At 37.6% G+C, this 25,401-nt stretch overlaps 1 protein-coding gene across 1 annotated transcript in view; it reads right to left on the reverse strand.

Annotated features, from left to right (window-relative positions):
- Positions 1-25,401, reverse strand: part of CUBN (cubilin) — a gene marked incomplete at its 5' end in the record, with an annotated part of 295,765 nt that overhangs the window by 37,877 nt on the left and 232,487 nt on the right. Inside the window, 3 exons of the mRNA XM_084880474.1 lie at positions 8,321-8,538; positions 11,900-12,029; positions 14,731-14,931. Coding sequence (XP_084736600.1) covers positions 8,321-8,538; positions 11,900-12,029; positions 14,731-14,931 — 549 coding nt within the window. The remainder of the gene's footprint in view (positions 1-8,320; positions 8,539-11,899; positions 12,030-14,730; positions 14,932-25,401) is intronic.

Genomic DNA, 25,401 nt, shown 5'->3' on the forward strand with positions numbered 1-25,401 from the left:
TACAGCAATACTATTTTTAAAAAGTAAAACTATTCAACATTGGCAATTACAAAATCAAAACTTAATCAAAAGTTGAAAATGTTCTGTTTGGAGAGGTCAGGATAAATAGCAATGTACTACTTAGTACTCATATATAGGTTACAATAAAAAAAAAGGTGGGATTTATAAAATCAAGCCAAGTGTTGAATAGCTTTTTAATAATAATTAAAACAAGGAATTGTTTTATTGTTCTTATTGATATATTAGGTTGTGCATGGTGCTGTGTATTTCAACTTCTACTACGCTAGTGGCAGTATTATTTTGTTGACACAGGGATTATTTTCCCAATTCTAAACTTGCTAAGGGACGTTGGCTTGGTTCCCCAATTTGTAAAGTAAACTATATGCTAAGAATATCACTCAGGGTTACATCATAAAAACAAATGTATGAATTCCTTCATTTTGTTAGACTGTTGTAGTAAGGAAGTTTTCTAAATTTGAGGCCATAATATGGGACTAGAGTTCTTTGGTTATACAGAGATTTATTATTCTTATATTCCAATTGAATTATCCTATATAATAAAGAGCTAATATGCTAATTGGATCAAACAGCAGAAAGACTGTCCAGACAGCCCTCTGGATGAAGCCAACCCTACATGGGCCAAGGCAGCCAGGCTGTGAGGGCTGAACCCCTTGCATGAATTTCATGCATCAGGCCTCTAGTACTTTACTTAACTGTGTTAATTCTTTACCATTATGCCATGCAAAGCCAATGAAACAGGTGACATTTGTCTATCAACAGCAGATAGCTAATTGGCTTTTATTGCTTATGTAATATACTAGAAGCCTGGTGCATGAAATTCTGCGAGCATGTGTGTGTGTGTGTGTGTGGGGGGGGGGGGGTTTGGGGGAAGGGGGATTGTTCCCTCAGCCCAGCCTGCACCCTCTTGCAGTCCAGGACCTCTTGGAGGATGTCCGCCTGCCAGCAGTTACACATCCCTCTCACAATCTGGGGCTCTCACAGTCTGGGACCCCTCACTCCTTACCAACTGCTTGCAGCAGAGGTGGGAGAGGGTCCCGCTACTGCTGCTATACTAGCCAGCCAAGAGCCTGGCTTCTAGCTGAGCAGTGTTCCCCTGTGGGAGTGCACTAACCACCAGGGGGCAGCTCCTGTGTTGAGAGTCTGCCCCCTGGTGGTCAGTGCATGTCATAGCAACAGGTCGACTGGTTGGCTATTTGTTCATTCAGTCACTTAGGCTTTCATATATATATATATATATATATATATATATATATATATATAGATTGCTTTATAAAATACATATATTATACATGTATGTGTATAAATATATGCATAGATATTTCATATATATACTATTTGTAATAAATATAAATATTTGTAATATAAATACAATAAACAAATATCTTTTATATTACTATATATTATTTAAGGTTTAAAGTATATAATATATAAGTTATTATGTCTAATAATATAAACATTATATAAAATATAAGTATTTATAATACGAAGTTATATAATATAAATATTATGAATATCATTACACTATATTATACTATTTACAAACAGTGTATTTTATTGAAATATGTATTATATCTTTCTTTGTGGGAATGAGGAGACAGTTATGTGCAATATTTACCTACAATAGGATATTACCAAATGCACTATTTGGGACTAGGTTCAAATTAGAATGCTGCCACTAGAAAGCAGGCGGTGTCAAATGAGGAGAAAGGAATGGAGAAAAGTGGCTCTTTCTACCTGAAAGAGTACGAAAAGACATGACTTGCCTCTCAGAACATTCCCCCAGAACCTCCCTTGGTCCCAGGTCATCAATGGCCAGAAGTGATTTGGGCTGATTAAGAAACCTCTGAATTTGGAGACAGTGCTACCTGGTTCAAAGCTTCACTTTACCTTTTAGGAACGTTGGGGCTGCAGACAAATTACTTAATCTCTTTACTTTTTACATCCTCCTTGGTAAACTGGGATAATCCCTGTTTTGGGGTAGTTGTGAGGATTAGATAAAATAATGTGAATAGATGCTCAGTGATAGGGGTCCATTATCATTGTGCCCAGGGATTTTGTGACAAACCCTCACTTAGGAGTGAGCAGAATATAAACCTAACACATAAAGTTAATAGATTTTTTAATATATCAGAATGAAAGGAAGAATACAGTCCTGGAAACCTAATAATGTTTTGTTTCTAAAAAACTGATTTATAGCCAAAGAATTTTTTAAAATATTTACTGCTAACCAGATATAGCTTGCATGCTGCTGGGGACACTACTCCAAGGCCAGGCTGACCTGAGTAAGGATAACAATTATAGGGAATTTATGGTTGCAAAAAATGTAACCCAAAAGGTCCAATTATCTGAGAAAACTGGGTTACATTTTGGGGAGGCCTGATATGGCTTAGGTTATAAATAATAACTGTTTCCAAGCTCTTGTTTACCTGAATATTTTTCAAAATGTTAGCTTATAATTTACCATTAACTCATTTTTATCACTTAGCTTGGTCTCCACAGTAGCATCTGGTCATGTGGGGAGGGGGCAGGCATGGAATATATTTTAATAAAAACATTTCCTTTATTTTTGCTGATCTGGAATTTTACTCCTGTCTATTTGCTTTTGTAAGGTTTGGGTGAACTAAGCATTTGTTAGTTTCTTTATCCCATTCTTAGCCCAGCAAAAAAACCCTTTTCAGTAAAACACACAAAGGACAAACTGCAGATAACCTTGTCTTTGGCATCAGCTCCCAAGAGAAGTCCAATCACTAGTGAGAGACTTACAAAGGGAGGAAATAAGTTTAGTCTAGTTTTCTGCAAAAGGGTTCCGATTCCAGCTCATCTCATTCTCAGACTTATCAGAGGGAACAAATGACATTAAGAGAATAGACAAGAAACATTGCTTTCGAGTAATACCCCCATTATTGCTAAACCCCGAGCTTTTTGACAGTGACTTATAAAATCATTCAAGCTATAATTCAACTATTTTATTGCACTTGTACTTCTAAAAGTAATGTGGTTTTGCAGCTTATACCAGGCTGCTAAGAAGCAAATAGTGTCATATACATATTGATGCTTACTGTCATTGAATATTTTTAAGTTTATTCTTGTATTGTTTTGTTACAGAATTTTTGAATGCCTCTCAAGGTCCAACCCTAACATCAAAACTGTGAAACTTAAAAATAGCCAGAAGTCAAAAGAAATTTGACATATCTTTATATTTTTCTCTATTTCTTGTGATCCTATTTCCGTCATTGGGGTCCAGTCTCATCAGCTTTCTTGGTCTCGCTTTCCATATTTCCTATTCCCTTTCACAACTGAACTCTTGTTTGATCCCCTCAACATCATTCCACTTTGGCCCCATTTTTCTTTAGCACTTTTGAGAGGAATTTCCAGATGTTAAGGTAGCAGGTGAAAACCCAAAGGCCAGACACACATGACCCAATTGTTGAGTCTGATCCTGTATTCCTAAATCTGTAAGAGTGAAAGTGACCCAATTTACTATCCCAAGTAGTAGCTAAACTACATGAACCACAATTGCATTTTGAGAGTGAAGCATATCTAGGTATAAAATAATGTATAATATGCTGTATATATTATGTATAACATAATGTAATTATAGAGTGGGCATAATTTATTCGTGTACTCTTTAATTTGTCCATACAGCCAATATTGTTGGAGTGACCATTATGTGTTAAGCCTCTGCAAGGTCTTGGAATTAATCAGAATTACCTTTGATTTCAGATTTAAGTTATGAAATATACATTAGGGCTTGCTGGTAAGATTTCATTGAGAAATGAGTAAGAACCAGAAACCATTGTACCATGAAGCGGCCCTGTTGATAGTAACAACCTGTCACCCCTCTCCCAGTTTAGAGATGAGGTGGGTGGGCCTGGAGCCCTACAGAAAGCCAGGACTTCAATGTTAGTTTCCAACACTGCTTTTCTCCCTGACATGCACAGTACTTTACAGAACTGCCTACTCCATCTCCATCACATTCTGAAAAGATAGAAAGTGGTCATACTTCAAACTGACTCTTTTTAGTAGATAAAGTTGAGCTCAATTATTATGGGACTTTTCTAAAGCATCTCACCAGGCAATGACGTAATGAAACAATTGGGTCCTGGCTACTTTCTGGTCTGCAGCGCTTTCAATTTGGGGTGATTCATCTTGTAGGCTGTGATTGACCTGTCCTTGTGAAACATGCACTTTGGTATTACTGCTTTTCCTTCATAGCGAAGCTCTGTGAGTCTGACTAATGCCGCCTGACTCATTCTCCATATGACAAATACTCCAGAGGAAGGAAGACGGACAGCAGCCTTCATCCTCAGCATGTGGGCTCTGAGCTACAATGGGCCAGGAATGCTAGTCTTGTGTCTAGGATTCACAGTGCTGGTGACATGAACCTTTGGCCACTGATCTTCCCTGGCCCCTAATATTGCCATCGTCTCCAGGGCAACGCCTTATCCTTCTAGGATATTATCCTAAAGGGGTCATGCCTCACGCTCTCCTTGGCAACTTGCTGATCCAATTGCTTGTGAACTTCATACCTTATTGGGCCAAGCTCAGCTTCTAAGTCTGACATCTTGCCTAAGTGTTACACAATACATTTTTTTTTTAGAAACAAACTAAATGACTGTGGTACTCCACAGTAAATCCTTGATCTAACCTAAATCCATGATCTAACCTATATCCACCAGTTTGGTGTCTAATGTGATGAGCACATCATGAGTAGGCTGACTGAGCAGCACTGTGTTATAACAGCCATACAGTAAATGGATGTGGGGCTTTGCTGGTTTAAAAACACGTGTGCAAGTCTGAAGTGCTTCATGAGTGACACAGGTGAGCAAGGTCATGGCCAAAGCAGATCCTGTGGTAAAGGAGGGGCAGAAACTCAACCAGCAGAAGTTAATAGAATAAAAGGATACTTGTAAGTGTGGATTCTGCACTGTGAAGTGTGCCCATGTCAGCCAAATCCACAGGACCCATGGCTTTTGAACTTTATGAGGTCAGCGACATCGTTGATGATGAGATGAAAGCTATATGCTCTCTGGAGAAAAATGCTCTGATTTGCAGATATCTCCAGGGTTTCACAGATCCCCAGGGCCCAGTATGACCATTTTGCTGGTTATCAGTCATTTGGGATAAATTATTCATGCCATGTTGCAGTGCAGGGAGCAAAGGGAAGGCAAAATCCACTGCAGCTGGAGGTCAGCTCCTGGGCATGCCTGCTCTGCCTTCCCGGCCTGAGTCCCTCCACGTGGCCCTTCACAGCACAGCTCCATGGAAGAACAGACCCAGCTCCACTCCATATTTAGTAATTAACAACAATCCAGGGGATGTTTCCCCGAAATGTGTTCAGGCCCGTTAGCAATGCAAATACAACACACGCATGAGGAGAGTTTACCTGGTAATCACATAATTATGTGAGCTGGCTCCTTACTAATTTCTGAGAAATTAAAACATGTTTATAAAGTATCACCAAGTGTGTAATCTAAATAGTAAAACTGCAAAGCTCTAGTGTTTCAAGATAAACTGAACTGTGAAGTCGCAGACTAAAACGGTTTCCTCTTCTCATCAACTATTCACTCTGAGAAGAGACTGTTCTCCAGGCTGAAATGACTGCGTTGGAGAAAAGAAGCTGCATTGTCGCCCCCAAAGTTGCTTTCTCCTCTTTATAGGAAACACAGTGTAGTTTTACACGGAAGGGATGGATGTGAAGGGTGCAGCTAGATCTGTAACTAAAATATCTCATAATATTATGCTAAATGAGATAAGTCAGTTAGAAAAAGCTGAGACCCATATGATCTCACTCATGTGTGGGAGATAAAACTGAAACTCGTGAACACAAAGAGCAGTGTGGTGGTCGCCAGAGGGAAACGGTGGGGGGAGAAGGGAGTGCTAATATATGGGGATGGGAAAAGATTTGGCTTTGGGTGGTGGGCACACAGTGCAATACACAGATCTTTTAACATAGAAGCCCACACCTGAAACCTGTATGATCATATTAACCAATGTCACCCCAATAAATTTAATTAAAACGGAAAAATAAAAAAATATGTGTATATCTCCCCCTCTCCCTCTAAAAAAGAATAAACTCAGTGTATCACATAATCACAGTTATAAATCTACTTTTGTATTTTGCCTTGTCCTTATGGATTTGCCTATCCTGGACATTTTATATAAATGGACATACAAAAAAATAAAAATTAAAAATAAAAGATTTTATAAACTACATAATTCAATATATTCTTATTCTTCCTCCCCCTTTCCTTACCACAAACAACAACAACAAAAAACAAGATTAAAATTCTGCAGATGAAAGGGTAATTCATATGTAAGGTTTTGAAAGCTTTGTAACACCATACAAAATTACAACACTTGGTTTTTTGATAAAAAATTATTATTGAAAATTACCTAAATATTTCCAAGTGATTGATGATGTGTGAAGATGAAGAAGAGATAAAAGTCACCATCCTGACCTGCAGCTGTGAGCTCCATTTCTGCTCTCTACACATGGACCTTTTTCTAGCTGTGCCCAGGGAAATACTAATAAACTGAAAGTGTCCGATGCTCAGAGATGAACAGTGCCTCTGACAGTGTAAGGTTTTTCCTTCTGTGCTGTTTCAGTGCAGTAAGAATCACAATAAATCCATCCAAAGTGTCTTCATTGTAGCCCAGAAAAACATAGTAATTTAATGAGGCTGGAGAACACTAGCTAGCTGGCAGGCCTCATGCAGATGAAGGCATGTGGAGAGCTTTGAGAGGATTTCAATGGCCATGTGAGAAAGCATTGGGAAAGAGAGAAACAACCTGAAAGCATGTAACAAGATCTATGCAAATATATGCCATTTGACTCTAAGGTCTGTGCTAAAGGCAAGAGTTTGTGAGTTTTTTTGCACAAAAACAATCTCCAACGGAAAATTAATTTTTCTTTCAGCCTCCTGTGTTCTGCCCCTGAGACTTGCTTTCACATTATTGGTAATACTGCTAAGTAGGGTAGGTGGCAAAGTGATTCTCTGATCCAATTTGTCATGATGTCTGTGGCTTACTGTGAAGACTTTAAGACACTAATTGTGTCCCTTAAGAAATGTACACACATACAGAACTCCTGCCAAATGCAAAGAAGTTTAAAGTAAGCTCTGCTTTGAATAGGAAGCATGAAAGTTATCCACAGGATGGGGTAAAGGGAAAGAAAGAGTTTGAACAATAAGTCAGGATTCTCATTGAAGAAAGTTTCCCAGGTTTGCCTGAGATGAGACTTCACCAAAGATGTGATTTGTTTGATGAGCGGTTCATTTTCAGAACACTGATCATCCCTATTCAAATGGAAGAATCAATACATTTTCCAGAGTCAAATATAAATGACCTACATTGTGCCACTGATGCTGTGAATATAGATAAACAAAGGATTAACTACCTTATATGATTTAAAGTTCTTTGTTGATTTTATATAGATAATTATTTCTCACATGGAGTGGGAATAAATCAGGGTGCTATTTTTTATTTATCCTCACATTTAGCTTTTCCCTTTACCTCTAGATCATTATTTCTAGCCCAATATTTTTCTTAAGCTTCAACTTCCTCCTGTATTCTTCACTTAGATATCTCATAGGCTCTCCAAAGCCAAATGCTCCAAACTAAGTATAATATTTCTTCCCCAAATCGTAGTCTCCAACAACTTCCTCAAAAGAAGTCATTAACAATTTAAGCCCTCAGGTTAAATATCAAGTTCCAAATGCTGTATTTCCAATGTAACCTAACTTGCAAATACCTCTGGGATCTCTACCCTATCTTCTTCTATTTCAGTTATGTTAATTTGAACCTCCAACATTGCCCATCCAGAATTCTATAATAAGCTTCTTCCTTCTCAGGCCAGAGGGTCCTCTGTGCTTTTCTCCACTCTAGTACCACTGTGATCTTTCCAGAACTCATCCGACCATTCAGTCTTTACTTAACATTCTCCAAGGATCATAACCATTTTAAGGATAAATCAACCTAGGCTATGGGTCTCCTGTCTTGATCTGTGCCTAGACTGCCTTTAGGCTCAATTTACACCATTTTCATGGATGATTAAATAAGGTTTGTGTCTTATTTCAGATGGTTGTGTAGATAGACTTTACCTTAGTATGCTAGAGAAATACACTCGCTGAGTTATTTAAAAAAAAAAAAAAAGAATACATTATTAGTAATTTTAAAAACCAAAGCTTTGTGTGACATTCCTCTAAACTTAAATGAAAAGCAACTTTAATAAGGTGAAATAAAATAAAGCAAAAAGTAACAGTCATGAAAAATAGATTTACATGTCTAAAATTCTTACCCAGTGTCTGCCGGAAAGATATCTTCCAACCTCTTGCTGTTTGAAATGAATCTGTCTTGAACACCAGGAGCATACTGTTATTACTGCTCTTAACATTGGGAGGAAGCTTGGAACCACAGAATTTGCCAAGAAGAGGATCACTGATGCTGTAACCATCATAAATCGCCAGGTAGTCTTGGGAGCAGGAGGTGGAGAAAACCACATCAAAATCAATGAACCTGTAAAATGAGTCTTATTAATACTGATGGTCTCCATTTGGATTTCCATTAAATAGTACCTTGAATTTTTGTCTTTAAAAAAAGACAAAGGCTAAAAGTGAATGTCCAAGCTTTATTTATTAGGAAATATTAGAAACAGTATACTAATCAGTTCAAAAGTTTAACCAATTTTTTTTTTTAAGTAATTCAATATGTCAAAAATCCTGATAAGCACTTGGAATATAAAAATGAGTTAGATATGGCTCTGGACTTCTAGGAGTTTATAGTCAAAGACACATTAATTCTATATGAGATTAAATTTTGACAAATTTAACTGATATCTATTTATCATTTCAGCAACACTTTAGTATTTTAGTCTTTTTTAAAGTATGGCACTAACTCTATACTTTTGTTATTTGGGGGCCATCAAGTGGTACTATCATCCTATTCTTTACTTATAGGAAGATGCTAACAGAGTGGAGGAAACACTGGTTTTAGAATCAGAGCTCCATTCTTATTCCCACAGTCATTGTTTCCTTCTTTGAAAATGGAGTTTAGAGTAAAGTTAACTTAAACAATATGCAAAAACCAAACCGTGGTGTCAGGCATATAACAGATATTTTTAAAAACAATAAAACCAGTGATCATTATTGTTTTGAAAATGAGGAATATGAAGTAAGTTATTTCTCATAAAATAAATTTAAAAATCAATGGTAGAAAAGAATGAACTAAGTTCTGTTGAATCTTATTTGATTGCCATAACCGGAAATTCACACTTAAGGCTACTGTGGTGGTCCCAGGAACTTCACCACATGTCTTGGCTCTCTGCATTCTGATATTTGCTAGGACTGCCTTTCTGTGTATCCTCTGAGCTTTGACATGGCCCTAAGGCTCACATCTCCATGGCCAAAGCAAGTTTAATTGTGGTAGGGTCTACCTTTAGGAAGAATGTTATGAAACCACCACTCAGTTTGCCACATTACCTGCCCCCTGCAGTGATGGTCCTGGAAGCAGAGGCAAAAATGAAGTTTCCATCAGCCTGAGCCCCTGAGTGACCACAGGGAGCCAGGCCTCTGGGCAGGCCACATGGGACAAACTCATACGAGTGAGAAATAAACTACTGTGCCTTCAGGTTGTTTGTTATCATTTATAACCTATCCTGGCAGATACATCCCTACCTTTTCTTTTAAGGCCTAATATGGTATTTCAGTCTAGGCCTTATGCTTTGTCACTTCAATTAATTATTCACAGAGCTCCCAAATAAGCAAAGCCTTCTGACATTTTTTTTTCTTTAGGATTTTATGGCTTTTTTACTAATGGCTTACATTTAAAAATTTTGTTTAAAGTATTTATTATTTAGAAAAAATAAAATTTATTTGCTTTCCTGACCTCATTTTTACACTTTTCTGCTTTCTTAGTTTTCTTTTGCTAGCAGCTGCAATAAATAATACATAGCACAGAGTAATTAATAGTTAAGTGATTTGAAAATATTTAACAATAAATAACTTGGAAGAATCTTAAGAAAAAAAGAATCAACTTTTTTTTTTTCCAAAAAGGTTTGATTGGCTGAATTTTTTTAAACTAATGATAAAGATCCAGATGAAAAAAGTATTTAATTTTTAACATGTAACACTAAATGCTCTTGTAAAGGAAGTTGAAGGCAGAATAATAGCTAGATTATTTTCCACTTTTATTCTTTATAGACAACATATTTATCTTCTACAACATAAATTTACAAAGGAAAAGAAAAATTTGAGTGTACAGGAGGACTCAAAGCTATTTTGGCTTTTTATTTTACACCATTTTCCCAAAAGAGCACCAAAGCTTCCTGGAAAATCCCATGGACAGAAACCCCATGGAACATCTCATGGCGTATTTTGAGAGCCTCCTACAAGGATGTATGTTTTACTAATGTCTACAACTTCTGTAGCACCTAGAATACTAGAATAATATCTGCTTCATAGATATAGAGATAGAAAGTAGTCTCTTAAAAATATTACAATAAATAATTTTTAAAGCATGGGGATGTAAATTTTGATATAGTGTGAGGCCCAGAGCCCAGGCAGGAAACAAAAAGAAAAACACACCCATGCATACCCACACACACTAACCATAATCCTATATGTGTAAGAAACAAATATTGAGCTATAATGGCAAATGACAAGAACCATCCCTTATGCTTCCATTCTGGGCAGGCTATCCAAGGCCTCCTGCACCTGGTTATTTGGCTATGATTTTTGTTTGTTTTTGTTTTTTATTCTTATGATTTAAAGGACATCTTGACTCTGAGGCACAGCTTCCTTACCAATCGTCTCAGGTAAGATCTGAAGTTTCCTTCAAGGCCCTGCCTATAGATCACTTACTGTCTGATAGAGCAACCAAATCAAGCTTTATGAGACCTGTCTTACAATCCATGGGCCCATTTGGTACATGAGACCTCTGGAGTTAATTGTAGAGTCTTTATGATTTTTAGGGGGACGTGGGTAGGAATTGTCCTACCCATCAAGCTTCTATAAAAGTTCTATATTGCTTCGAACTCTGTCAACCCTCAGAGTTTCCCACCACAAGCTGTATAACTCTGAAACACAAGAGATAGAACACTGATTTAGACAAAATCAATGTGGGACTTTATCCCTGGAAAACTGGAGGCTGCATTACATTCCCTTCATCAGATTTGGGGGAGTAAGCGGGATTAGGGAAAATTCTACTGTGAAATATCTTGAATAGCACCAATTTAGAGGTGTTCTGATACACAAAATAAACTTCTTAAGTGGTTAAAAGAAACTTTACCCTTTCAGAGATAGCATAAGAATATATTAGAGACATGGTATTGGGAAGAAACCTGACATGGATTCAGATATTGATCCTTCATTTAATAGTGCATCGCTTTGGGAAAGTTATTTAACCTTTCTAGAGCCTCACTTTTCTTATCAATAAAGTAAGATGAATAACATATACCTTATATGACTATTTTAAGAAATCAATAACAGAATTATGGATAGTGTTAAAGGTTTTTTTGTATGTATAAGTGCCCAACAACTGGAAACTCTTTCTCTTACCATTGGATTTCAAGATAGGCTTATAACTTTACATCCATTATAAGTTCCTTTGAACCTGTTAGAAAATTATAGCAGTCATTTTAACAGGCGGAGTGCTCATTTTCTTCCTTACCTGGTAACCATGCGCTATTGGCTTGTGTGGAGGGTAGGAGGCCTGTTTCCCAGCATTCCACAAGGAACTCACTCTTCCTTCCTCCCTCCCTCCTTTCTATGTTCTGATGAGAATCAATGCTCTCCATTATTAAGGAAAGCCTTACTATAAACCAAGCTAAATTTTGATTTTGATTTTGATTTTCTTAAGAAGGTGAATTTGTCCTACATACTTGAGCAGAATCACTTTGTCGCCTCTCACAGTGATGTTATACAAGCAGTACACGTCGTTAGGGTAGGCTGAGTACGAATAGGCAGGGCTTCTGATGATTCCAGTGGAGAAGTTGAACATACCACCACAGACTGCAAGGGAAGATGGGAATGTGTAGAGAACAATTAGTACTCACACCATGGAAAAATAGTTTTGAGATAACCTTTACTATTGTACATAGTAACTATTATCTTTTTTTCCTAAAGCAACTTAAAGCTCCCTTCAGTGTGCTTATAATTAATTCTGATTTTTCTACTGAGGTAGAAGGAGGTGACAGTATGGGGAGAAGCAGGGAAGAATACTTAAGGCACACCTTGGATGGATTAAGTCTGAGTCAAATTAATGGCCAGAGTGAAAACAATGAGGAGAAACATTTCAAGTGTTGGATGTAACTGTCCTTTCTCTATAATAAATTCATTGGCTCAGTGATAACTAGAAATATAAAAAAAGCAAACAGAATCCAAGGCACATTGTGAGCATATGAATCCAGGAATTCTGCCCACCAGAGATCTTCAATAATATCAATTCGGGTTTCCTCTGTCAAAGATGGACTGTAAGAAAGTGAAGTGTTGGAAATCACTTTTGGAACATTTGACCTTAGCTCCCTCTGTGGGCCCCAATTCATAGCTCCTGGGCCCTATGTATTGTTATTTAGTCTGAGGCTGGTGAGGACTTTACTTGCCCACATTGGTGTTACTGGCATTCAGCAGCATGAGGAGGCCAGGCCACTCCCCAGCTGGACTCCAGCACTCAACTGCCCAGAGCCCTGAGTTACTCCAACTAATCAGTAAAACAACAGCCATAACATTATAATAAACCTATTTTTTTAACATAACATAACATTATTATTATTTTTGCTTGGACTTACATATAAGGAGGATCAGGTTGTGCCATTTAATGATGGAAAGTGCCCTCCCATCATTACAGTGAGAAAGGTTTATGTTTATTTTGTTATATTTTGATGCTATCCCTATGGTTTATAAACTATCAATGGACATTTTCACTTGTATCTCTTAGAAATGAGAAGCAAGTGGTGGCTGCCATGTAAGGCTCTTTACTTATTGACGTATTTCACCTCAGCTGAGCCCACTTTGAGGGAAAGCTACTCTCCATATGTATGCATGTGCTCAGACCCCTGTGGACATATGGAGTGAATTCAATGTTAGATATGTGTGGCCATTACTCCATTTCATCTTGTACACAATTATGTGTCCTCTGATAGCTTATGAAAGCCTAAATAACTCCCAAATTTGTACATGTCAGGATTTGAAATCTTATCAGCAGAACTCTTTATTCCTCCAACATTAGTGAAAGGAGCACAGAGATCTTGCAAAAGTCTTGTTTTGTTTTTTTGTCCTTACTTGGCCAAACCCATTGCTAAAAGTAGAAAGTTAAATAATTATTTTTCAAATAAATAACTGTTCTCATCCACAGAGAAGACTGAAATATTTACTTACTCATGATAAAAGGCCTTCACAGTTCATTCATGCGAGCTGCTACCTGAGTGCTGATCCCATTTGTAAAGTATTATTGTCTGTGGCTTTGTGGGTCTGATGGCACAACCAGAATAGAACTGAGCAATGGGCATTTCCCCAGTTGTTTTGTTGAATAAAGAAATGGATTATTTGTTTTATTCTTTTGGTACAAATGGTGTTTTTGGAGAGTTAGATCATTGCTTTATATTCCTTTAGCCTTTAATCCCTCATTTCCCTAAAACACCGTGTGCAAACTTCCACATAGCCACTAGCAGAGTCTCATATGAACGAAGTGAGGAAAAACACTGTCAGGAAACTAACCAACCAAGTTTATTGCAGGAGAAGAAAGGGCTACTCAAAATAGGGAAATATATTTGCATGATTTTCAAATAAACAGTTTGAATTGTCTTTAAAGAATTAAAAGAGCCAGGTAGCTACAGAGGCCTTTGCCCAATCTATGACTCATCTTCTCACTTTGATTTTGACATGAGAAGCTGCAAATTATCAATGTTTCCTTTCCCTTTAAGGCATGTGCTTTTTGTATGTTGTTGAAAAAAAATCCCACCGGAAGATCATAAAGGTATTCTCTTAGTTTTTTTTTCTTTTCTAAATTTATACAAATTGCTTTTCTTTTTGTTAATAATCCTCATTTAAGGATACATCTTTATTGGTTTTTAGAGAAAGAGGAATGTGAGAGAGAGAGAGATATAGAGAAAGAGAGAGGGGGGGGGGCATCAATAGGTTGCCTCCCAAATGAGCCTCGACAAGAGTTCGAACTATATGTGTGTGTATATATGTGTGTGTGTATATATATATATATATGCCCTGACCAGGAATGGAACACTCAATCATGTGTGTGTGTGTTTATGGGCTGATGCTCCAACTGAGCCAGCTGGACAGGACCAATATTGCTTTTCACATTAACAAACTGACAAAATGAAATAGGCATCTGGATAGTCCAGGCCAAAAAGTCACTTCAAATAATGTCCAAACAACTAAAAATGGCAGGAATGTTCATTTTAACTTAAATTATCAAAATAAATCTCAACCTTCCTTTTGATTTTCAAAAGGAAGGCTAGATTTCCTTTTGAAATTTGGCTAGATTTGGCTAGATTTCCCTCTAGCCAAAATTCATGAAAAAGAGCCTCCCCATTTCTTAAAAAATAAAAATGTCTAAGTATTTTTGGACCATGAACCTAATTGATCATTTTTACCCTTAAAGTCTTTGAATTCCAAATTGGTAATTAATGAATCACAATTAAAACTCCTGAGGACATTAGTCAAGAAAAATCTTTCACACATTATTATGCCTACTCACAGGTTATCTGGTAGGAAAGCTTAAATCCGAAGTCGGTGGTGTGTGAATTAGAGTAGAAGTTGAGCAGCACCGGACCAGGGACGGTAACAGGAGACAGGACCTCATCACCACACACGGTAGCAAAAGGTGCGGAGGCTCCGCTGTGGCCCCTGACAATGTGCAGGCCGTCATTGTCACAGCTTCCCGTGACGGCGGAGCGAGCTGTAGGAAGCATGGAACAACCAGTGTTTTAATCAGAAGCAACACAAACAACCAATGCTGTAAACACCAAACAAAAATGTAATGAAGATTCATGCAATTTACATAGAAATGGTAAGTCCCTATTTAATTGGTTTCCTGAGGTTTATCCTAGTGACAAACCCAGCTCAAGTGTGAGGACATAGGTAGAACTTCACAGCAGATAAATCCACTTTGAAATAACCCAGAATTTTCTTTCTTTATCAAATGTTTCCTTAATTCAAGTGATTATAAACTGGAGACAATTTTGCCTCCCAGGGACCTTCAATGGTACATGAAGACACTTGTTGCTGTACATGGGGGTTACGCATCGGCACGGAGTGGGTAGAGCCAGGGATGCTGCTGAGAATGCTCCAATGCCCCAGGCAGCCCTGCGCCCCGGCCCTGAAGCCACAGCAAAGGTGGCCTGGCCCCAAACGCCCAGAGGGTTGCTCCTGAAAAACCCAGCTTTAACTTGAGCCATGTTCGGATAAAGAACTCCCACCATGGAGAGATAACTAGAAATTCCTTAATATTTTTTGAACAATGGTTATAAATGTTCATACAATCAATATTAACTTGAGTTCAATGGTTGTAAAATATATATCATCATCTTGTTTTCTAATTACAAATAAATAAGTTCCAACACATCTTAAAGAGAAATAAAAAAAACAGAATAAACAAAAATTATAAAGCCTTTTATTACCACAACTTATGCAGTCATCTTTATATGTGAATTATACTTTTAAAGCATTAATTGGGGTCATATTGGCCATGCTTTTGCATAACTCATTTTTATTAACCTAAAATAACATAACACATGCAGTTTTACGTGATTAAATATTTTTCTACAACATTAAATTTAATAGCTATAGCAAATTCTGACACATAGATGCACCATTCTGTGCTCAGTTAGTTCCTAGGATTGATAATTCTATTTTCCCATGGTTTGTGATAAAAAAAAAAAAAATGTTGTTCAAACAAACATTTGGTACATAAATATTTGTAGAAGTTTTTCCTTATTTCATTAGAATACATTTTTAGAAGTCGAGGTACTGGTACTAAAGTCAGTCTTTTTCAGGTTTCTCAAATGGCCTTTTGGAAAGATGTTACCAGATGACAATCCCACACTTCAGATAGCTGACATCTCCCCCGAACTACGTTTACATCTCCCACAGAGAAACCCTGTACCTGTTCAAAATAGCCCCCACTAACCTCTCCCTATTTACTGCTCCCCACCCCTAGGCAGCCAACTCCGTACTAACTTACTTTCAGTCTGTATGTATTTGTCTGTTCTGGACATTTTGCATGAACAGAATCATGTAATAATATGTGGCCTTTATTGACTGGCTGCTTTTACTTAGCATAATGCTTTTTAAGTTCATTCCTGTTGTAGCATAGGGTCAATACTGCATGATCTCCAAGGCTGGATGGTATTCCAGGGCACATACCGACCACATTTTGTTTACCCAGTCAGCAGTTGGACTTCTGATTTGATTCTGCTTTTGGCTATTATGGATAATATGGTTATGGACTTTCATGTACAAGGATTTGTGTGGATATATGTTTTCAATTATTTTGAGTATATAATAGGAGTAGAATTGCTGACTTGTATGGAAACTCTATGTTTAGTTTTTTGAGGACCTATCAGGCTGTTTTCCAAAGAGGTTGCACCATTTTACCACACCACTAGAAATGCATGAGGGTTCCAATTTTCCACATAATTACCAACACTATGATTGTCTGTCTTTTTTATTATTGCCATCCTTGTGGGTTTAAAGTGGTAGTTCACTGTGGTTTCGATTTGCATTTCCTCGTGGCTATGTATGCTTAGAGTCTTTCATGTCCTACTTGACCAAATAGTATAATTTTCTCGATTTATTTAGTCAGGCTTTGAGAAACTACATTTCAATATTTTATATGATTGTATGCTATGACACAGTGGACTCTGAAACCAGACTGCCTGTTTGCTATCAGAACACTCTTATAAATTAAAGAAATTATTATATATGTTTATGTTATGATTTCAAGTCTCCTGGCCATAGATTTTGCTTCAAGACAGGTTGGGGGAATGTGACCTAAACTAATTCAGTTAAAGTAAGTTTCAAGTCCTTTGTTTGAAATTTGAAGTAGACAGTGGTGTATTGGTAAGTATAACAACCAGTTCTCTGAAAGAAAAAATATTGCTTGGATTTCCAGCCTTTGCCAATTTCCATAGTATAAATTTCCCCTATAGCCAATTTCAGGCTACCAGCATGAGATCACTAAATGCAGAATTTGGAATAGAGGAACATGACTGACTATTGCAAGACATATAAGCCAACTCCACATGCCACTGGTTGGTGGCCCTCCTAGACGTGCCTGCAGAGTACACAACCTCACTGTGAGGGCAGCTACCCTACAGCTGGAGGAGGAGCTGCCTTAGGGTGAGGCTCACACTGAGAAGCACAGAGTGAGAATGAAAATGTAGACTATTGGATGACACCATTAAAATGCTAGACTAAGCAGATTTGAGGCATAACCAACTTTGAGCTCTTCCAAAAGCAAAGCCAATAAATTACCCTTTTATGGTTGATTAAACCAGGTTGAACTAACAGGAACTAAGTTTCCTGTTAATTATACTATAGAAATCCCTAATCAATATAGAATGGATTATCATAATCATAATTATTATTTTTTTTAATAGAACCTTGCCATCCTGATCACTGTTGATAAGTTGATTAATTACTCCAAGGTACACGATCAGACCCAAACGAGGCCAATCAGATATGTTCAAATTGTAACTTAGTAAGAGACAATCTATAATAATAATACTGAACAGAAGATAACCATGCCATGACATGCACTGACACCAGGCCAGCCAAGGCAGGTGTGATGCAATTGGTCAGGGGGCCCCACCTACACCCTACAATTGCTCTGCAGAGGGAGGCTCAGGCCACTGGCCGGCGAGGCAATCGATATGGGGGGAAGCTTCACAATTGCCCCAAAGAGGGAGGCCAGGCCACCCTCTGCTCAGTAATCAATTGTGGAGCCCCAGCCGAGTGGGCAGGGCCTCCCTCTGCAAGGTTATCAGGGATAGGTAACAGAGCCCCATGATCAATTGTCTCAAAGAGAGAGGCCCAGGCTACCACGCTGGAGGCTCTGTGGCAGGTGGATGGGGCCTCCTTCTGTGGGATGATTGATCTGGGGGTCCCGAAATTGATCATCCCACAGAGGAAAGCCCAGGCCCCGGCCAGCGATGCCGTGGTGGGTGTGCGGGGCAGCCAGTAATCTCCCCGCAGAGGGAGGCCCAGGCCGGCCAAGTGATTGCATCCCACACCTGTCCCTGCAAAGGGAGGTGACCGATGGCAGGGGAGGGAGTGCAGGGCTGCAAAGATGGCAAGTAGTGGCAGCAGCAGAGACAGGGCCAGCTGCCAGCAACCAAGGGAAGGAAAGCTCCAACAGGCCAGGCCTAGGGATCCCAGAATGCCAGAAGGTGCAGGGCGGGCTGAGAGACAACCCACCCCAAGCTCCCACTTCCCCCTATGAATTCCATGTACTGGGCTTCTAGTCAACAATGAAAGCCAGTTGTTCAACTTGGAAAACATCAGCAACCGTCTCCTGACATGTGAAGGAAGCCAGGCTGCAGTGGAGAAAATGGAGTTGTCATGCAGAAAGCAACAACAGGGGAGGGGGAAAGAGAGAGCATGCTGAGGTTATTGTTCTGGCTTCCACGTGTTCTGGAAGCCATTCCTGCCCTTCTCATTTTTAAATCTTCCTTTGAGGCGATGAGATAACTTATAAACTCTCATTGATTTCTAGGTTAATTTAAAGGTAATCTACCTCTTTAAACTGCAAGGCTCTTGGTGAATGCATTTTTTACATCTCTGTACATGAAAACATTCCCTCCCTTTTTTAGATCTATTATTTTAGATAAAATTGATTTTCCCCCCAGAAAATACCTATGCAATATAAATCTTAAGTCATTTAGGAATATATTTGGCTCCTCAGCTAGGTTTCTATCTAGCTTGAAGAAATCTTAAGGTATCAATTCCAGATATATTTATTAAATTAACCTCAAAGAATTCCTTCATTTTGAAAATCCTGGAACAGAAATGCTTCTAATTAGGCATAAACCTACAAGTTAAAAAAAAAAAAGTAAAATACTTAATTTCAATGACCTTATCATGTAATTAGAAGCAACATGATGTTAGAAAAATAGAACAAGTAAAGAAATAGATTAAACTGAGAGGTGAATACTACCAGATTATGTACCTTAATTATAACCTCAGAATTTGCCTTGAAAACACCAATAGCTCCACTGGAATTTTTAAAATTTAGAGTAGTAGGTGAGTTTGAGGGAAAAAATACTTATGCATTATTTATAAAAATATATTTAGCCTGCAAACAAACAAACAAACAAAAAAACACCATGGTTTTGGTTTTATAAAGCCAAAACCATGGAATGAAAAGAAATATTGCTGATGCTAAATTAAAATCTTGGCCTCACATTGATCAAATAGCCTGCTATGCAAGTGTCCTCTGAGTATTAGTTTTTAGGTTGTTGGCCTACTGATATAGATTATCACAGTGACAGTTGTCTTAGAACATTATGAAAGTACTCTGAAAAATAAGGTAAATTTTAGCATATGCTTGATTATTCTTTCAAATAATTAATTAAAATAACTAGTTCAATGATAAAAAGGTCACAATGTAATAGGAGTGATATCTTTCTTAAGATATAATCAAAACTTATTGACTGTTTAAGCTAGTAAAAGGTCTATATTCAATAATAAGGAAGTTGGGAAGCAGAGGAAGTTGAGATGGGATTTTAATATTTTGTAGATAGCAACAGAATAGCAAATAACTAAACAAACCAGTAAAGATAATCTACTCTCTCAAAGCCTGACTCAATAAATTGCAAAAGTTATGATATTTGGCAAGTTGTTTGATGTATTAAACATTCTTGAATCTTTTTCAGTAGTCATTTCTTTAAGGTAGGGTGTCCTTCCAAATATTTTTCCCACAAAAAATCAAATATTATATAAGATCTTATAAAGTTACCTAAAGTCTAAAAACATATCAAGGATTATATAATATAAAGAAGATAATATTCAAGAAAATAAGATATAAAGATTCCATTAGGGATAAAGTAATTCACCAATATACATATTTTTCTCAAACTCTATATCATTGCATTAGATCAGAGATAGTAGCCTGGTTCTTGCATGAGAAGACATTTGGTGACAGGCATCAGAAAATAGTGATATTAAATACTTTTCCATAATAATAGAACCAATTGAATATATAACCAAAGCATCCACAAAGCTCTCAAGTAGAATAGGTATAGTTAAATGCAACCAGGATGATTGTCTTTTAGTTAGCGAAAGGAACTTAGTCAAGGTCCGGAAAAAGTTCTCCAAGGAGCAAGATAAATATTAAAGTTGAGTTTATGACCAAGAGATAGCATTCAATCAAGCATCAGAGCACATGTCAGGAAGAGAAGAGGAATTGAACATTACTTTTTCCTTGGACTAGAGCCTCTGTCATGGGACAAAAAGCTACATTTATTCTTAATTCTATCTTCATTAAACAATTTGACATATATTTACTATTGAAATCTCTAAAATGTAAGAATTTGCTTTGATCTAAGTCTCCATTTTTCTAAAAACCTTCAAAACACATTTATTATTTAAAATGAGTAGGACTCTACTCAACATATTGAAATATAATTTTTAACATATTGGGATTTATTACAGAGCAATGTTCAATTCTGAATTCCATTATTATTCCAAGAATTCAAAGAGAATTGAAAGAAAGTCAAGAATGAGTAACTTAGCAAATTGCATAAACTTGTGGAATTTAGATTCAGACTGACTGCAATTTTTTTTTCCAATGAGTCAGAGAGAGGCAGAGAGGCCTAAGAGGAGTAGATATAGGGGGAACTCCTTTTGGTTGAAATATTTTAATGTTGTAAATAAGATAAAGTTTTTTCAGTAAAGTTGAAAAAGAGTTCTAGGGAGAGACAGGTGAATTAGGGAACAACAACGAGTGAGATCTATTGTCTGTCTAATTAACTTTGCTCTTAAGTAGCTGGAAATCAGCAAGAGGGAGAAGTGATCACTAGTATAAAACTATGCTCCATAGAGTGTGCAGGCCAAGGTTTTAAACACAGGCAAGTGAAGAACCTCACATAACTAAAGTATCTTCTGTAGTGCTCAATCAATCTGAATAAAATATCAATAGAAACTATTTCAAAAGAACCATTGCCCAATGCTTTACAAGGCAATGAGTTGTGAAATGTGCCTACATTCTGATTTCTTCAGAAACGATTGAGAAAGCAAAGAGAAGAAATGGTAAATGAATGACAAATGGTAAATTGATCATGCCACTTAAATAAATAAAAAACTTAGACTAAATGGGGGAGGGTGACGTGAACTAAAATAACTGACAAAACTCAATTTTTGTGCTTCTTAGTAAAAAAAAAAGGGGGGGCAAAAGGAAAAAATCTAATTTTCTTTCCTTTTAGATGTACATTGGGTGTAGCCTGTAAACCAGGACTTCTAAATTAATAAAAAGAATTCAAGCAAATATATATTTTTTTAATGTTTTATTGACTTTTTGCAGAGAGGAAGGGAGAGAGATAGAGAGTTAGAAACATCGATGAGAGAGAAACATCGACCAGCTGCCTCCTGCACACCCCCCACCGGGGATGGGCCCGCAACCAGCGTACATGCCCTGACCGGAATCGAACCTGGGACCCTTCAGTCCGCAGACCGATGCTCTACCACTGAGCCAAACCGGTTTCGGCTCAAGCAAATATTTTATAGGACTTCCTATCTGGCGGTTCTAGAAATTAGTCCCATTTTTCTTGTGGCTTTTGAGGCCATCCTAGAGGACAGTGAGCAAAAGCATCAGCCTTTCTGATTCTTTTCATTTTCTGTGTTCCGGTGTCCTCTTCTCTCCAAATCTTAGCAAGAAATACTCTAGATCTGAGAAAAACTGAGTTTAAAATTTGCCTAGATATAGGAATTTTTTAGTTAAGAATTTCTAAACTCCTCATTATCATCAAGGTGAATCAGTGTTACTATTTAATTTTAATCACAGAAAAATCAAGGCATAGAAGGCATTGCCTTAGGTTATTATATCCACAAGCTCCTTTATCTATGAAGTTAAAGAAAAAAAAAAACCTATAAACTTGGAGGCATCTACTTGGCCACATGAACAGTAAAAACCAAAAATAAACTTTTTAGACTTCACTATTTAGGTAAATAAAGTAAGTATTAATGACATCTGATTACAAAATAAGAACAAACATTAGAGGTTTCTCTCTTATCATTCACTGTTAGTATTTGTCTGTTTCTGGTTGTATTTTTGACCAAAAGAAAAATTTTAACTTGTTAATTCCCAATTTTATTAATATTTTAAAACTTTCAAAGATACTATTCAGAATACCAAGAACCATTTTAGTCTTGAGTTTACATTCAGAATAAAAAAAGTTGTCTTAAAACATATAAATAAATGCTCAAATTAAAATTTCCCCCATGACTGTTAACTGATTTCACTGAAATTTTTTATACTAAAGCAGTGATTATACAGAAAAGATGAGAAGTCTGTAGTTTCTAGAATGACTAGTATTGAAGATGTAATAATAATAATGAGAAAGAGAAATTTAGGCCAACATAAAATATGATAACATGCTTTTAGAGAAACTTTAGTGGAGAGTAATTTTAAAAAGGAAAGAAAGTAGTGCACTGAACCTTTGTAACCTCCCTGTACGGAAAGAAGCAGCATACAGTTGAATAATCAGTATACGTGCCTAAAGAGCAAACCTCAGTGTTTAGTAAACACAATGCATTGACAAATGAGTTTGCAGTATTTTATAGCCTGGGAAAGGCTACCAAAAGGCGAAATCTAGAACTCTCATCTCAACTGAGATCAATAATGGCTCCGCTGGCATGGTAGGCTCAGAAATGCTCACTCATTTGGATATAGTGCCTCAGAAGCAGTTCCTATGGTCTATAGCATCTTGAAAGTGACTGGAAAAAAATGGATTTTTCTTGAGAGCAATCCTGTTTTATCACAACACTAGAAGCCTAGTACATGAAATTCATGGGGGAGGGGTGGGGAGCAGGGGGGAGAGGAAGGTGTCCCTCAGCCCAGTCTGTACCTTCTCCAGTCTGGGACCTCTTGGGGGATGTCCAATTGCTGGTTCAGGCTCGATCCCACAGCCTACACCCTCTCACATCCAGGAATGCTGGCTCCCAACTGCTTGCCTGCCTTCCTGATTGCCCCTAACCGCTTCTGCCTGCCAGCCTGATCACCCCCTAACCACTCCCCTGTCAGCCTGATTTCCCCCAACTGCCCTCCCCTGCTGACCCTGTCACCCAAACTGCCCTCCCCTGCCAGCCATCTTGTGGTGGCTATCTTGTGACCACATGGGGGCGGCCATCTTGCGTGAGGTTGTGATGGTCAATTTGCATATTACCTCTTTATTACATAGGATACTTCTCTTGAATTCCTTGGGTTCACTTTAGAAGGGGTAAGAGATTATTTTTACTGTAGCTAACAAATCTCTGGCTTTTTAGTGTTGTTCGATGAATATCAGCATGGATATGGTTAGTGATAAGAATCTAATTATAAATTTGATTAATGTTGCCCTTCCTGGGAAATAATTATAATTTAATTAATCTGTAGCCAGAAATCACTCACTTAGCAGTTTGAAAACACTGTGTACTTGTAACACTGGAAATGTCACAAGGCATTATCATAAGGATTTTTATCTATTTTTAAAAATCTGTCTTTTCAACTGGGTGATGACTAGCAAATTCATTAATAGATGTCAAAGTCACTTAATCTACAACACCAAATATCTGCTCTGAGGCCACCGTGTAGGGCCGAATCTGGAGATTTGACTAGCAACAGTAATAATAACGAAACAGTGGCCACTCAGATGAATGTAGTTCGCAAAATATGTTTCTACAGGCATTATACGACTTTTATAACTACTATTTTATATTTGTAAAAAATGAATGTGATTATCAAAAAGATTAAGTAATTTGCACACAATAGGTGATTAGTTAAGTGGTCGACCTGGCATTGGGACCCATCCTGAAATGCTGTGCTCTCCCCAACCACACCCCACCTCAGGTGTCAGAGTACTGTCCCTTTTCCCCACCTACTCAGCAAAACTCAGTGAGTGACTGCTATGGGTGAGTATAGGTTCCCTTGTAGATCATATATATCCCATTGATTTCAGCAGTGCTTTTTGTGGCAACATTTTATAGCATAAATACTGGTGTCTCCTATTTCACTCTGTATGATATTGGCATATGACATTCATCTGTTTGTGTAATTTAATGAGGACAGATGCCCATACCAATGCCACATGCTTTCCTCTGTTGCTAAAACAAGTTTTCTCTGATATATAAATACTAGGAAAGGTATAAAGAAGAAAATAAAGGTCACAATCTATGGTGCAGTGGTAACAACTCTTCAAGTTCCGCTTAAGCGCCTTATAGATTTTATTCACATGTGTATTATTTTAAAGAGAAAAATGAATCATCTTATACAACTGTTTTATTTTCTCTAATACTATATATATGTCATGAACATCTTTTTATATTATTGGGATTTGGTGCTAGAAAATGCTGAAAAGATTATATTTAACTTCATATTCCATTTTTACAGTGACATACATCTATTCATACTCAGCATTTTCTAGCAAATACATTTTCCCAAAGCAATAGCTTATAGAGATATAAGAAAAAGAGGTCAGAGAAAAAGGATCAAGTAAGAGAGAGGCTTTGTATAATCTATCAATTTATGAGGACTGACATGTCATTTTTATTTTCATGAAGCATAAATTTCCCGGATACTGAACACTGCAGAACATTTTGTGAAATGTAACTTTTCACCATCATGGGGGACTATCTAAAGAGAAAGAAGTTTTGATTATGCAGAAGTAGCTTGTTATATTTACTAATTAGTTATAATTTAGAAATGAAAAATTAATTTCTAAAAAATATTACTGTAAAAACACCCATTTATAGAAGGGATCTTTCTTTCGCAGTGTGGACTGTAGCCACAGGCTAGCCCAAACCATAAGCTCTACTGTCCCCCTAACTAACAGCCCATTCACTAAGCTGTAGTGAACCCAAAGAGGCAGTTGTGGTTAGGGATTTCTCAAGACTATGGGACTGATCACCCCCTAACCACTCCCCTGCCTGCAAGATTAATGCCTAACTGTTCCCCTGGCAGCTTGTTTGCCCCTAACTGCCCTCCTCTTCAGGCCTGGTCACCCCTAACTGCCCTCCCTGGCAGGCCTGGTTACCCCTAACTACCCTTCCCTACAGGCCCAGTTGCCCCCAACTGCCCTCCCCTCCTGTCCTGATCACCCACAACTGCCCTCCCTTGCAGGCCTGGTCCCTCCTGCTGGCTATCTTGTGGTGGCAGCCCTAGCCTCCTGCACTCTCC

The sequence above is a fragment of the Pipistrellus hanaki genome (genome assembly GCF_964339955.1).
Source record: "Pipistrellus hanaki genome assembly, chromosome: 1".
In the NCBI taxonomy this organism is placed as follows: domain Eukaryota; kingdom Metazoa; phylum Chordata; class Mammalia; order Chiroptera; family Vespertilionidae; genus Pipistrellus; species Pipistrellus hanaki.